At 40.9% G+C, this 16,488-nt stretch overlaps 1 protein-coding gene across 6 annotated transcripts in view; it reads right to left on the bottom strand.

Annotated features, from left to right (window-relative positions):
• LOC147758062 (uncharacterized) overlaps window positions 1-16,488 on the bottom strand; it is a 114,509-nt gene that overhangs the window by 11,772 nt on the left and 86,249 nt on the right. For 3 of the 6 annotated variants that reach the window (XR_015320629.1, XR_015320630.1, XM_086979595.1), the window contains exons 2-3: window positions 12,189-12,268; window positions 11,468-11,971 (exon numbers count right to left, since the gene is read on the bottom strand). The exons of 1 other annotated variant lie outside the window; for it this stretch is intronic. Coding sequence is in view for 1 of the 5 variants with exons in the window: in XM_086979595.1 (XP_086835721.1) it covers window positions 11,764-11,971; window positions 12,189-12,268 (288 nt within the window). In the remaining 4 variants the exon portion in view is untranslated. Of the gene's footprint in view, window positions 1-11,467; window positions 12,269-12,510; window positions 12,607-12,947; window positions 16,124-16,488 lie in introns of those variants that run through there. 2 more of the 6 variants (XR_015320625.1, XR_015320628.1) reach the window with 2 other exon arrangements.

A 16,488-nucleotide genomic window follows, 5' to 3' on the forward strand; every position in this document is an offset into this window, starting at 1 on the left:
GTAATCCACATACATTCACTTGTGCGGCGGACAACGAACGAAGCCAGAGACCAAGATGGTGAATGAAAGCGGCAAACAGCGAACGGATTACTATACTATCGCATACGAATATAGCGCAAAAGAATATATATGTAGGAAAAAAATACATACATATATATATATATGTATATAGAAGAAGGAGAAGTAACTGTTCATGCTGCCACAGTACTGCTTCGTTGCGGATTATGTGAGGATTATCGTGTCTGCTTGTGCCATACTCGGCACTCTTTTCGACCCCAGGATGAAGGGGGTGGGCGAGCAGGCGAATCAGTCGGTCTCTACATACAGCTTTCTGCCGTAGGACTGCTGTGGACTGGTCGTCGTCGCCCGGGCTGCGCCAGCCTGAAGCCTATTTAGCTCTTAAATTCACTAATATCCGGCATAGGAAGTACAAGAACTAAGGAAACGCTTGCAGAATAAAGAGTATTGAATACACACAGTGTGGACTGATATATATATATATATATATATATATATATACATAACACCTAAACATTGCGCGCCTCCTGTTTCCACTTTAGTCATTGTGATTTAGCAACTGATGAAACAAAGTAGGCTTTTGTATCGAAGCCGGAAATCCATCTCACTTTGGCAGTAGAGATGTGTGTTGTCGAAAGACTATATCACAGTTGTTTTTCATTCTGCGAATCACTATATAAACAAACAACGTATCCTCATGCATTTCTCTCTACAGCTAATTATACTTCCAAAGTTCGCCATATAATAGACTAGTTAACACATACTGTGAAATAAAATTCCATCACACTAGAGTCCATCGGAGCATTTTGTCTGGCCAATCAAACAGAGTTGAGCGCTTTTTTCCCTCTGAAATGCATTCATCACAATAACGATCGGCATTACATACTGAACTAAACGCAATAATTAAAAGAGCAAATGTCGATGGTGCCGAACCTTGTGCGTACGATAGAGCAAGTGGTATATTAACAAAAGTCGTAGAAAAAAAGCAGCTACAGTTAAAAAGCCCTAACGATAAGTAATAAGAATCTGCGTGGGTCCGTAGAAATCACTAGTGCTATCTAAGGGAAAATCAAGCAATATTAGTTATTAATGTTGGCTGGTCGTAAGGCACCAAATATCATACACTGGATAGAAAACAGAAGTAGAGGTACGACAAGTTACATACTCGTCGTCTTATTGTCTAGCTGCGGCCACTTGTGTGGCCTATTACTCTTTAATGGTCGGTTGATTGACTGTAAGAGTGTCTTCCTATTGGTTGCTAAGAGGAAAGAGGTTGTTATGCAGGTTAGGTAATATATATAGTCCCCGTTCGAAGGAACTGTAGATCTCTGTCGACCGCGTTAGCAAACAACTCTGTAGGGAAACGAGCCTGTCCTTCGCTCAGGTTCTCAAAGCACTTGTCTCCAAATTTGCCTTTCACTTTTTCACACGCGTGGTCCGGGCGGCAGGTGAAGTCGTATCTGCCTAATGGTAACATATGGCGTGTAAGATACATTTGAGGATGTAAAACATACTATATGTGATGAGGCAAACGTACTATCACCGTAGGATGTAGAATAACAATTACGATACGCGTAGAAAGCACAGGCTTTAATAAAATTTAAAACCAGCATTTTTTTTAATTTGGCTCGTAGCTAAACGTATTGCAATCTTACACGTGCACTGTTGTCTTGGGTCCGTTTGTTCGGCAGAAGTTAAAGTCTTCTGTAAAGTAAAATTTTTAAGGAATATGATAGCGTTTCAGATATTCTGTTCTAGTATTGACTAGCTCAACACGTTTCACAATGTGTCAAAGTGTCAGCTGCCATTGACGTTCACTTAGTAGCCTCTAGCTGTCGCCTGCGGCCAAATAATATCATACTATGCTTATACAATGACACCGCCACAGCTTTACAAGCAGACCCAGACAGCCAGTCAACGGGCAGCACAAAGTCGCGTGTCTTGCTGGTACGACCACTGTTGCTGGTGAAGGTGGCTCAACCGGCATTTGGAACACCGTTCCGGATCACGCATGTACGCTGAGCCGCGTGTCAGGAAATTCTGAATCTGCCGCCCCTGATCAGAACGCCTTCATGTCGCTATATAAGCCTGCCATCTTTATCGGAATAGCATATTACGCCGGATACGCCTACATATATATATATATATATATATATGCTTTTTTCAACGGACGCTGTACATGTTTTGACAATCGCATCTGACGTTCTATATTGTTCTAAATAATCCGTGATTTAAATGTGTCCTTTGGTAAAAGTGGTTTTCTGGGCTGTTAATGGGAGCCCAGTCGGTTTTGAGCAATTTTCTAAAAACCGTACCGGGTTCGGCGGACCGCAGCCACCGAAAGCAACAACTAGACATCCATACATTTCATGATGAAAACTTCGATTCTATGAATTTGCAAATCTTTATGTGAAATATTCGATTTTCTTGCTTAACTTTAGGCAGTATTTTGCAGTTTTTCGCTGAAGGATCTTAACAACCTAATAAAAACTGATGCTACTTCTTCCGTGTTTCTCATTTTCTGCTATTAAAACCTCTATTTCAATTAATATTATATTATTGTTCCCTGTAGATGACCTGGAAAGGGTTCTCGATACGCAACTGCATTATAGCTGTTATAACGATTTTTTTTTTTTTTTTTTTTACTATGGCTAGTTTCGTAGCGTTCTCTGTATGGCCATAAACTAAAAATATGCTTATATATTGTTTTCCTGTAGAGGAAAGTAAACTGAATAAATTCATAATCATTCTGAAGGCCTAAACGATTTGTAAATTTACGCAACATGGCATCTTCGAGCTTTGGCTTTATCGGATCGCTTTCAGCTAAACACTTCGCATGCTGATGATACTGATATATAAGAAGGCTTCTTTATTATAATTTCTGAAAATGGTAAAATAACGTCACCAGCCGGTTCTCTGGAGGGGTCCAGGACCAATTTTGTGTCCGATTTGTCGCCTTGTGATAGCCAAACTGCTATGATATTACAACGACTGCACGGTTGTGGCAGTAATGTAGCCATGTCGCAAAGGCGTGATTTCCTGATGGGGCCGATACGCCAAAGGGGAGAGTGTGCAGGGCGGTGCAGGGGTGATAGCGAGTGTCAAAGTAGAGGAAGCTGTTGTTTGTTATATTTATATGTAGTTGTATCGTATAGGAGGGTCTTCGCTGGGTTACGCTGAGCATGATCGAAGCTACGGAAGGGATCTAAAAAGGCAGCAGTCCCATTCAGACTACAGACGTGATTTGGGTAATAAAGTTCCATGTCTTACAATCACCGTCTTATACAGATACATATATATGTGTGTGAAATACATGCCCTTTGTATATACATTTCATATATTAATGTATGCTGGGTCGCCAGGCGAGTTCAATTTCGTACGTCATTTCGAATAGATTTGTTCTTATATATAACTAAATATTCATGTGTGGAGCCTTGTTTGCATCAAATGTATTTTCATTCCTGAATACCTTCTTTTTCTCATGCTTTCTACCAAGAGGCAGGGCTTGCTTATCGACAACGTCGATGCTCTATTTGGAAATAGCATGTGCTCCCTGCATCAAGAGGTTATTGGAACCGAAGTATGGTAAATTCTATGTATAATGTAACGTTTTATCGCTCTGTTGGCAAAGAAGGCAATATTTGTAGCACTTTTTAGAACAGCTTAGTAATTTCTAGATATATGTATCTAAAAAAAAGTCCCTTCATGCGTGTATATATATATATATATATATATATGTATATATATATATGTATATATATATATATATATATATATGCAGGACCAGTGCAAAATGTAGCATCGGTTCAGGCTTCATAAAGCTGCCAATAGTAGAGTGTTTACTAAACTAATTAATATATAATAATTATAATATATCGATTTACACCAATCAGAGAGGAATGTTTTGGAAGTTATCGTCGCAACACTTAAAGTTACTCGAATCGAGTGCTTTAGTTACTGCTAAATGTTTTATGCTATATAATACAATTCTAATGCCCGTTTTGGCTACCAATAAAGATGTATTTACATTGTTTTGTGTCCTTGAAACAGTAATCTATGCGCTACGTGACCAGCTGACGAACACCTGTAATTAAGGCGTACACCCTTCAAAACGTGCTCCAACTGGCACTTCTTTGTGTTAAGCGCTAGATAGTACAAATTGATCCATGTTATGTTCCTGTCCATACTAGAGGCATTCACCTATTAGATAAACTGTCAGCTCGCCATCTGGAGGAAATATTTTATACTTTCCATTTGAGGTTTTTCAGAGCTCACTAAGTATTGAAGAGGCTGTGCGCGTCAATATGGAAACCTCGTTTGTGCTCAAAGATAAATTTCTTTTCTTACACTTGAGATTTCCTCTCAATGTTCTGAGCCGTCGATCATTTATTAAACGTCTTGGCGGGCTAATAAAGCGGAGACTGTTTCTCTTCACAGACTCAAAGCGAGAGAATCACGGTTTTATGACATACGATCGCAATTCGTTTTCAATAAACCCAATACGTATTGAGAAACTAACCAATTTTTTTTTGTAATAGACACGAATAAAAATTATCACGACTGGGTCGGGGCTACTGAGAATCATACTTCTGCTATGTTTAAACTGGGCGGTCAAAGCCCTAACATCCAGATTATGCAGAAAGTCCTTGCAATATTTTGCAATCAAGTCAAATTCGTGCTATTTCTTTTTGATATTAGTAGACCAGCGCGCCACCTATATATATATATATATATATATAGGTGTGCTTACAATTGTCTTTATGCACTAACAAACTGTACACATAAGCTCTCCATTAGGAGGAGCTATTTTAGGGCGTCATTGAATCCGAAGTGGTTACAATGCGCGCCTATTGATCATTGCTCAAAATCTAGCGAAATGCTCGCTGTCCTTATTTTGGCATCCATTCGTATTTCCTCGAAATGTCCGCCAGTGCGTTCCGTTGCTATGTTGTCTATAGTCGACCACTCCACTTCTGTCAGTTGGGCCGTTTGTATCTTTACCCAGTTGTCTCCGTTCCCCTGTACATCTTTCCTAAACTAACTTTACAGAGGCTTCTTCTGCGTCCTCCCCCGCTCGGTTCAGCGCCGTTTAATTAGATCATGTCATCATGATCCCAAACAGGAGCAACCAGCCCTTCTCAACGAACAAGACTCTTTGCGCGCTTGAGCTCTCATGGTCTCCAAGACTGCTGCTTGCGACATCAGCAAAGTCTCCCCAGCTTCGGCCAGGGTGGAGAGAAGTCGAGCAGAGTGGAAGCTCGAGGCCATTGGAAGCAGACAGCTATTCGGGACTTTCCATTGAAGGCGATACAACTCCTCCGGCGGCTTTTAACGCAGGCCACAGCGGTGGTGTAGTACAAGACAACATGACACAGAGTCGGGACACATTGAAGATAGCAGGCCAACCTTCAGCAAGGCAATGGAGGCGGTCGGGCCAACGTAGAAATGGGTGGCCTCACAGCGGGGGATCATGACGGATAGCGCTGATTGCTCTGAGAATCAAGACGGGCTTGCAGACGGAGGCAAACGCTGGGACGGAAGCACTCATCGGGTGGAAACCATGATGATGAGTCAGCGTCTTCTTAGAGTGGAAAGCGCGCCACGAGAAGGCTATGTGTTTACATTATTCGATGACATATATGTACCGATAGGTAGATACAACTGTCCTTCCAAAGGTTTCTATTGACTACATGCCTGCAAGGCTATGACGCAGTCAGAAAGCTAAAGTACAAAATGCCAGTGCATGCATGACTTGACATACACGTCCTGTATGTAGTAAGTCACCTAAACTTATTTTTTTCTACAAAAAAACAACTAAGAAATACTAGCTAATTAAAGGTCGGGAATTATTTTGGTCTATGAAACTACGAGTCATATATCGTGGCTAGGCAGTAGTACAAAATTTTCTCTATGTAATAATGATTTGCCCGTTCGATTGGTGAGGCTATGAACCGTGACTAATTTATAAGATGGTACTTCTAAGGCAACAAACAAATACAACAATAAAAGGCCAAACAGATGCCTTCAATTTCCTCTTTCAGTCTAGTTTATTTTCTGGGCTAAGTTCCTCAGTCTTTAGTTCAGTTAACTTGCAGCCATTTGGTACACATTTTTTTGCTTAACAATGATAGTAACTCGCTGAACGTTTTCTCAATAAATTATACAAAGTGATGATGTGTATGTTTGTTGGGTATTCATTAAAGGCATGAATAAGTGCTTTTAATTTCGTACTATCCGAGCACGAAGTAAGAAATTGTCTACATTCAAGTAGCACTTCAGCTGTCGCCTCTGACTTTTGACGTCCGAACCCAAGGAAGCTATCTCATGGCCACTTCGGAGACGGGAACCATTTTGAGGAATAAACTTACGTCGAGGATTGAGGCTCGTAAGGTTTGCTGGAATTTGCGTTAATGTGCTCTAAGTCTACGCAAAAGGGTCACAATTTTCGTGTGGAGAATATTAAATATATCAAACGTCGGCATATTTATTAAAATGTAAAAACAAGTCGGCATACTTCTTTTCAAATACATTTTCGCTCCCTTAGTTCCATTGTATTGCTATCCTGGGTCTGGCTCGAGAGAGACGAATTAAGAAGCCAGCAAGAATAGGTGCCGAGAGCAAGTTTAGTAAACTCGACCTACTTTGTGTAATCTAAAAGCTGTGTGAGCATAGATCAAATGAAGCAGAGGAGTGCTTTTCTTCACTGTTGTAAAACCTTCTATGATGCTCTTGATATCGGCTTGAAAAATCAATCTTTAAGCATTCTGTGCTTCGCTGTGATCGAAAGCTGATATTCTATTAGAAGATTGCACGTTTTTCGTTGTTCAAAAAGCCTTCTTGAAGGAAAATTCTTGAAATCCAAAATAACAATGATTATGATAAATAGCGTTCCCGCGATGCGCGTGTGACATCCAGGTGGACTGTCTTCTCGAATCGTAACGTAACCGAACATAGTGGACCCGATTTCTGGCAAGATTAACTCTGCAACTGTTTGTAATATCAATGATCATATGAACAGTATTATGATTCCTCTTCTTAATATTAACAACTGTAATTGAGTTAGTTGTTTGACATCGTGTCGGAAGAATCGTGCTTCCGTCCGTCAGCGTGCATATCTACATGCAACGTGTGTCAGATCACAAGATCTTCGCTCACTGCCATCATTTGTCACGATCGCTTGGGGGCAATTTGTATCTATGAAATACAGATGTGGTTTCAAAGACTTGAAACGTACAGTGAGGTAGCTCGCTTACTACATATAATATCAAACTATATATAAGTAGATGCATTTATGAACCAATCCTCAAAGCACCGCTGATATATATAAACAGAATAATGCCGCCTGAATGAATATTGCGCAGTGACGACAACAAAATTAAGTCTGGCGACTTTTTTTCAGGCGCATTGACTATTCTTTCAGAAGGTGGTTAAATGAGCCTTACGGCAAGTTTCGTAACTAGAACGAACGATAACTAGAAGAAACGTAATCCGATCTATGTCAATTAGAAATGCAACGTCGTCAATTAGCTATGGCATGGCCTTATAGCATCTGCGATGCCCCATGGCGACGTTTCTGCTTTTAGCTGGAACCCAAGAGAAAGAGAGTATCATGTACTAAAAATAGAGCGAATGTGATTGCACAATAAAGAGAAGTAGATTGATCTACAGGCGAGGGTATTATACACGTCGGTAGCTAGTATAAAATGATCTGGTCCACGTGTCGAGGGGCTTCTGTGCAACAGTCAATGGGTAACAGGACACTGGCTTTACGCTCCTCCTATTCGGAATGGTCCTACCCGCTGACAGTGCACTACAGGTTGCGTCCACTTCGTTTAATGTCTTTTTCGGTTCCTTTTTGGCTGCCACGTCACCGACACTCGCAGCAATACCAGTAGCAGCTCAGATGAGGTGAAGACAGATCGGGTAACTGAAGAAGCAATCTTACTAAGGAGAGCAGACCGCTCTGATGGCTGTAGATGCTAGCTCGGATTTCTATGAAGGAAGCTTTGAGCATGGCATTTTTCTATTTGATTACTACCCCGTTTGAGGGACCGTCGTCAAATGCAGCAAACGAAAATGACCACATCCTTTTCCATGATTTCAATTTAGTTCCTTTTTGTTATATCGAAAGGTTTGCATCACCGAGTGGACCAACCTAATTCGAAGGTTTTTTGTAAGGCTACATTCTCTCTCAGATACCCCTAAATCAAGTGCGAATTATTGCTCCAGATGCGTGGAATGCTTTGATCTAGCTAACCCATAGACATCGGTGCGTCTTTGCTAAAATTCATGCCGACATGGCGTAATAATTAGAAACACGGCTTTTCCGGTTATGTGCTTAACAACCAAGGTTATGAGTAGGCGTAGCGCCTAGACGTAGTTCAAGTTGCGTTCTTTGAGGCAGTATAATTTAATGAACCAATATATTTTGACAGTAAAAGTTTTTCTTTAGGTTACAGTACGCGCTATCTGAATTTCAGGGACGAACTCTTGGAAGGTAACTAATATTCTGTGGGAATAAATTTCTCTAAATTTTCCCAAACAGGTAAGGTAGGCATGTAGTAGAGAATATCGCTGCATTTGCTACGTGCTTTTAGTGATTCAATTGTATCTTGTTCATTCGGCCGAGAAATGTTTGTAGAGAACAGAAACTAACTGATCGGCATGTCCTCCATGTAAATATGTGGTTAACCAGTAAGTTTTGTGTGCTCATTTATTTAAGTGTTTCGTAAAGGTGATCTAGTAGCAATTTGATCACATATATTTAAGCAATAGAAGCGTGACTCTCTTTTTGAGATGATGTCTTTAATTTGGAGCTGCGGTTGCAAGAAGACGAAGGGTTGAGAGGAGAATCGGACCTCATCCTTCGGTAACAACGAAATGTGTATCTAATGTTATTTTTGATCTTTCGAATACGAAGAAAGTAAAGTAGATTATAGGTAGGATATTCTGAGCCCGACTGCGACACCGAACGTAGAACTCGAAACACAAACGACATACTGGGCTGTCGACAGCTATCAAGCTTACAATTTAAAGTGGTCCACTCATTATAGACAATAAAAATAAAGATGGCGTTTGACATTACGAAATAAAATCTTACACGGACCTAAACTACAAACGTACCCATCCACTAGAAACCCATCAAATATGCAATATAGGATTCGATTTTTCTTACGCCATCATACTACTACGTTAAGGCAACCCTGATTTGTGCATTTCAAATCATCGATGTTAGACGGTTTTAAGAGCTTGTGTATAATCGTATGCGAGTGCTACACGACTGCGATATACCGAATTAGCCAAATTAGCTAACAAAAAAATTACGTCAATGCAGGCACACGGTATTTTGGCCTTTCAAGGTATTACACATACATTCGCTGAGGCGAGTCTACTACGTTTCGTTTGGTGATGGACCGCGTTTTCATTTCGAATTCAACCTTGCAGCCTTCATTTAACTAGCTATTGGTTTAGCTCCATCCATCTATGATAGATGAAAGAATCACACGGGTAAAGAAAAACTCTGGGCCAATCTAACTTCAGGCGACCAGCTGATATGGGCTGCTCATAATAACTGGAAGGATTCTTTCGATTACAATAAAGCTGTAGCTTCTAACTGATGTACGTTCTGTATGAAACTCAGCGAAGACTAAGTTGATATGGAAGACCTTGATAGTTAAATAATTATTCGTACCCGCTAGCTTCTCGTGGAGCCATACAAACTAGAAGAAATGTCCAGCAGAAATATAAAGCAATCATCTATTATCTGTAAAACATGACACAATACTGAATTTTCGGATTAAACTTTGGAAGGAAAAAATAACTGTCCCTCATTGACCTTTCACTTTTCACCAGATATGTCCAAGTTATTATGATATGGCTTTACAATCAAGCGATTTGTAAAAGCACGCTCAAAACTCTTCCCTGTAACCTACTCCGCTTTAGACTCGCTTCGACTTATACTGAAAGATATCTGAAGTAATCTTTCGTTGCTTTTAGCTCTAGGCAAGATTGAAACAGATGGCTGCTATTTTGCTATCTCTGCTGCTGTTGCAAGCGCGGCCGTTGGGTCCGTGAGGCCGGTCGTTGTAGCTCATTTAGACCCACCGCAACCCCCCAGTGTGCAGCAAATAGTTGCCGGCGCTATGGCCGCCCGGCCAACTTTTCCATTGCTGCAAACTGGCCAATATGGCCTACTGTTACTATGTTGCGCACAGAACTGTCGAACAACCTGGTGCCTGTCTCGACATTGTCATACTGCGATACATGCTGCCCCCATAGTCCCACCGGCTGGAGTATAATGGGGTATTGCGCGCTCTGTCAGAGTTAGCGTAAAACTGCCGCTGTCGCTGGTTAGCTTCGTTTGTCAGGCTCGAGACCATAGAGCTCATTTCACCAGTTGTAGGATCACTGGTGGCTGGCTTTGAGAGAATTTCCGGCAGCAGCTATGGACGAAGTGTTGTTACAAAGTTGCTTGAACGGCGGTCAGCCGTGATCTTCTTTCGCGATGCCCCATGTTAAAGATAGCACCATGTGTCGTTGGTTTTTTTTCTTCATTGATGCATCTATGTAGAACACATCAAATTTAAGTGTGGAATACGCAGCTATAATTACTTTCGACGAATTTCACATAAAACAGGGAAGCGAAACAGCTCAAAAAAGGGCGTGTCAAATGTTCCATGAATCCAAAGACCATGTGAAATCAATTAAAAGCTTGTCATAAAGATAAGTGTCTTTTTAGTAAATTAAAAGCGGGTTTTAAGAGTAAGTGCCTTTCTTATGAGTTTATATAAACGGTTATTGAACTTATTCAGTTTAATCATCTATGCACCGTATAACTGTGTGACCAATGTTCTTCTGTTGCAATTATTGTTTAACTTACACAAGTTTGTCAGATATAGATAGGGAGTCGCCTAACAGTGCATTGACTAGGACCGTAAATACGAGGCCAATCAGTATTTTATCATCAAGAACCCAGTGATATACTTTATATCTCAGCAGTAACCTAAATGTTCTAGATATTTTTAACTATGAGTAGCCGCCTATTCACTAGCCAAAAATCCACATGAAGCATGATAGATGTTGAATGATTGAGGTGTGGCGTTTCGGATGAACCAAAAATTAAAACAAAAAACAATAGGTTTTATATAGCTTAGGTACCTGCGAGCGTTCAACATGCCAAAAACTACTTCGATAACGTTAACAACGTTCTTTTAAAATTTGAATAGTCCTCGTCCAAAAAAATTATGGGGTCTGCGCGCTGGAATTCTAGCGGCAATCTGTTCAACCTTAAAAAAACAGTCGCCCACCGAGAATTGTTCGGGCTCGTTATATTCTTTTATGTTTGCTAACTTGCTTATTCTGAAAACATACTAATTTAATTTCCATGATAACAGCGAAGTATGACGTTTTTAGTAGAACGTTTAGTATCATGTTTAACGAAAATAAACAATTATCTATTTGTATTTATTAAATGCATAATTTGATACTTAATTATAATTGATAATTACATATATAAAAATAAAAACGGAATCATGCATGAAAAGCAGTTTAAAATAATAGAAACGTTGGAACCTCGTTCATTGCTGCCTCCGTACATTGTCCCTTTACGTTTTTGTCGTATTCCCGAACCAATCTTGCAATTGAATATTTAGGTTGAGGTTCATTTGTAGTGTCGTTGTTACTCGTTCGCTGCTTTCTTTTCGTTGCCGTGTCTCTTTCCGAAATCGGCGGGACCTCGATTGAGCCTCATTGAGCCAATAAAATGGCTTTGCACAAGGAAGCGAGCCAGCGATGAAGCTGGGAGGGTGCATAGGGCGCCGACAGTGTGCACACGCTGAAGATCGTTTGGAGTTTGCCACCTCGTTGCCCTTCTCGCGTTCGGTTGCTGCTCCTCGGTGAGCATGAGCCATGACCATCATTCAAAGCGACCAAGAACGGGCTCCGGGTGAAGCTGCTGTGAAAGTCAAGGCGAAAGTGACAAATGGTGTGACATTGCTTTTATTCGAAGATTTTTACGTGACATTATTACGTCACATTTTTGCGTCACGGTATTGTCCGCTCGCTCCCCTCTCAAGGCAGCGTTGCTTCCTTATCGTTTGCAGTTTTGGGCTGTAGCAGCCACCGTTACTGCTTCTGCGCCTTTTCCTACGTCGATTATTACCTGAGCCTACCTCTGCTTCCTCCCGGGGTTCATGTAGCTAGTAACAGCGCTCCCAAGTTTAACGTTCCACCGCCTGTGTTGTTCCGCCACCTAGAGCAAGGCATATATTCACCCTTTATTACAAGAATCTGGTATTTGACGTTATACCAAATAAGTCACCCTAATTTCGTCAACGGAGCGACAATTACTATGCACTCATGCAAAATGAATTCGTGACATTAGCCGAACAATGCATACTGGACCGAAAAAGTCCATATTTCCTACAGCCCATCTGACAAATTTACAGTAAACAAGACAGCGCAAAATTATAGAGAAAAACATGCTAAATTTACTTTTTTTTTTAGGTGACTTGTAGTTATGGCTTTCTAAGTGAGACCAAAGCTGGTATAAAAGTCGCCTCCACGATCCCGCAGAGGATGTTTGAAAACCTTTTGAGACACAGCGAAAGAAATACAATTATGACTGCGAAGTCAATCCAATAGGATCAGTAACAGAGAACCGGATCATTTTGTTTGGAGGCACAAAACACTGCAAAGTAAACCTTTTAAACTAAAAAGCGACAGTTATTTTTATTTAATGTTGTAACAAGCAAAAATGGCATACTATAGGAATACCTTCAATACGAAAAAGTATCAAAAACATTAACCAGGGCCTTCAATATGATCAAGCAGCCAGTGTTTATACTTTTGACGCTACTTCTAAGAATCCTTTTTTAGACGTTCGTTTCTACTATTCTGATTAGGCGGCTCCGTTTCATAATAATACTTACTAATTTCTTTCACTTTTCATCATATGCGCGTACGGGAGTCGCCCTCATGCGTTGAAACGCTTCTCTACCTCGCTTCAGCATTCCTCCAGTCATGAAAAACTTTGCATCTCAGTACCCCATCTGTATATCCCCTCATGGAAACAAGATCTGGTCTTTTTTCTTCAGCACCTTCGTGCTGAAAATGATCCAACTGATATGTGCGCGTTTGTCACTCGAATCTTCGAATCTTTGCGCCTTTCTTACCGTTGCCGTGTCTCTTAAATAGGCAGCACTACTCTTCTATGATTATTACTGCTACAGCTTTGTGACTGCTACCTGCCAAGTATTGATTCGGCAGCTTTCGAATACCGACATTGCCCACTCAGTGGTACATAAGTCCTACCGTAATATTCTGTGTTACGTGTCTGTGCTGTGCCCCTGCTAACAGTCCCTTCTAATCCAACCTTGCGATTTGTTTTATCTCTCTTCCTCTGTTTTTTTTTTTTCATTTACTTTCTCGATGTCTGCTCAATCTTAAGCTCTGATGATGACCGAAGTATCCACATCATTGAAAGGACCTCTTTCCTCCTTGCTTTCCTCCTGGGAAAACGAAGGTTATCCTGCCGGCCAAACCGCCTTGCCAGCTAGGCTAACCCTATGGACAAAGCCGATGGCTGTCTAATGACAACATCACCGTTGAGATTATAGCGACAGCCAGACATACCTAGAAAACGATGACGATAAGAAGCGAACCGGGGCTTATCTTTTTAGATATGGGTGTCCTTACTCTCTCCCCGCATAACATCCCCACCACCCGGAAGACCGACGCTTCTGTGCCCGGTCTCTATCGCTGCTATAGTGGATTAACCGGACGTCTACCGGGAACCATAGCGGCTTCGCCTTCAATATCATGCAGAGGGATGCCCCATAGACTGAACGTTCACCCTTTATTTATAGGTTATGTAAGCGCCGTCTAATCATAGTAGGGTGAGTTGAGTGCTTTTAGCAAATTATCTGAAGACTTGGAGAAAGTATTTAGTGGATCATATGTCTTTTTTCCTAAATCTGACTATTTCAAATTAAAGACAACAATGCTGTACATAATGGTTGACAAAAAGGCACATCGAAGATGTCATATTGAGTTCGACTAATTAGGTGGCTTTACTGCAGACCTAGATAAGTGTCAAAACAAAAGCAAGGATCTTGATCCTATTTAAGAATTATCCCTGAGACGACTAAGGACCGTCTGCAATACCCTACGCGCCCTTGAAAGCCATCACATGTTTCTGACATTATTTTAAACCTTCTGGTTGTCAATTTTCCGTTAGGTATAGGAACACCCGAGAGTTTAAAAAACAAAGGAGATCGTCTCCAAGGATTTAATTCATTAAAAAGTCCTTCAACAGCAACATTATCTAGTGCTTATAATCACCCCTTGTGCTCCGGACTACATGCTGCAATATTTGAAAAAATCAATGTTTTCGCTGACAATCTGAAATAACCTCATGTTGGTTTCGGTGCTTGTTAATTTTCAATAACCCATTTTTTCCGCGTTCGTCTATAGGCTTTTCTTATAATAACAGAAAGACTAAACGTTAAATTAATGTGAGCTCTCATTATTCAAATTTTCTGGTTTGTGACACGACAAATACAACCAAATACAAATAGCTTTAAAGCTGAATGACTTGAATAATTTTAAATAATGCTGCTGCAACAGAGCTACGAAAAGCTAGCTCACTTAGTACCAACCAAACAGAACAAAAGCAACGACTACATCTGTCGCCACGGTTCTAATGGCTAAAGGGATTGTTAGCGGTAGAAAAACAAGACGTGAGAAACCTATATAAATAGCCAGGCAGGACAAACTAGCGGTGGTCAATCTTTTGGAAAGGACCAGAACGTTGTGTTTGATCGCAATAGTTTACGGTCGAAAGCTTACCTGCTTAGGCAGCCGGACTCGGCACCTGGCGACACCTACATAGGAAAAACACTGGGCAGGCAGGCAGGCTGGCCCAGTACATCGCGTTTAACTTTTTAGAGACGATCATAAAATAACGCAATTACATATTACGAGGTTGGCACAATTAGTAAAGGAATGCCAAGAGACTAAATTCGTTTAGAGGACTTCGGCGAATCCAAAAGAATGTAATAGTAACATGTCCGTTTTCCACTTCTATAATCCTAGTGACGCAAACGCTTTGTACCACTGTTATAGAAGCATACAAGTATATGGACTACAAAAGCATAATAAAACGGATCTTATATGTATCACAGCGCAAGCTAAATAGCCACTCATTAAGCAGTATATTTATGCCTTTTATGTGCACTTCTACAAGCACATGATACATGTGCGTCCTGCTGGCGATAAGCTGCCATCGCTGCTTTCTTCTACCTAAAGGAATCGTCTGACAAACTACTGCGCTGGTGAAGGCGTGCTACTTGACGTAGACCAGTTGTTAGTCACAAATTTTGTATAGCCCACACCGGCATCTGTCAACTATGACGACATTAGACCGTAAAGCTAAGTTTTCCCTTCCATGTGCCATCTTCCTCTTTTTCTGCTTCTCGCCTTTTCCGTTGCGCTGTATCTATCCGTCGGGTGGACAGACTTGTCTCTGTCTTGAATCGGTTCCCGCTTATGTTGATCTGCAGCAATATTCCCTTTCGGTGACGCAGCTCGTGGGCTTGTCAGCCAATGTGGCGATGGTGTGGAAGTATTTTGGTGCTTTGGCTTCAGCAGGCGGAGGCTGTGTCATGTTTCCTTCATCATAGATTCGGCCATTCTCTCTATTTTTTCTCCCTTGGGACATCGTTTGGGACGAATAGGTAAAGGAACGTTGTCATGCGGCAAACTATCTTCTTACATTTCCCTGTCGACTAGGGATGATATCGTTGTTACTTCGCTTACGAGCGTGTACGTGTACGCAAGGAAGGGCATTACTGAGAACTGCTACAAGACGTACGAACATCTGTGTGCACATCAAGTTTATCTTGTGTCAGCAATAATTATCGTCTTTGCCATATTGAACAGAAGCAAAGCTGGAGTTTGAAGACTAAATATCGCGGCACGTTACGAGACGAGTTACAAAAATCTGTTACTGTTAATGAAGATATAATATGAGCTAATAATATTTCACCAGTCTATTTGAAACTTTTTTAATGGATTAAGCATTAACTTTTGAACCGCATACAGTCGGCAAACTTATTCTGAACCGACTGAAAAATGATGAATTTATATTTAAACATTAGGCGGTCGAAGGAGAATTGACGGTTTTTATAATTCAAAACTAGATATGTGACATCTTTACTGGTAGCATTATTCAACATCATTATCGTGATTTTTCTGGGCAGAAAATTGTGAAAATGACGGTTAACACATCACACAATGACATCTAGCTAAAGATGTATGTCGTCTGCAATTGTAACGGCACAAGAAAATGCCCATTTTGTTCACTGGTTATGGGCGCTTTTTTTTCAATAGCTTGTAATCTCGTTAGCTGTCGACAGCGGAGATCCAAATTGACTGTTTGGCCAGGTGGCAGTAGCCCACTTTTCGGTTCCA

This window comes from Varroa destructor, unplaced genomic scaffold (assembly GCF_002443255.2).
Source record: "Varroa destructor unplaced genomic scaffold, Vdes_3.0 BEIS01000002.1, whole genome shotgun sequence".
NCBI classification, from domain to species: Eukaryota; Metazoa; Arthropoda; class Arachnida; order Mesostigmata; family Varroidae; genus Varroa; species Varroa destructor.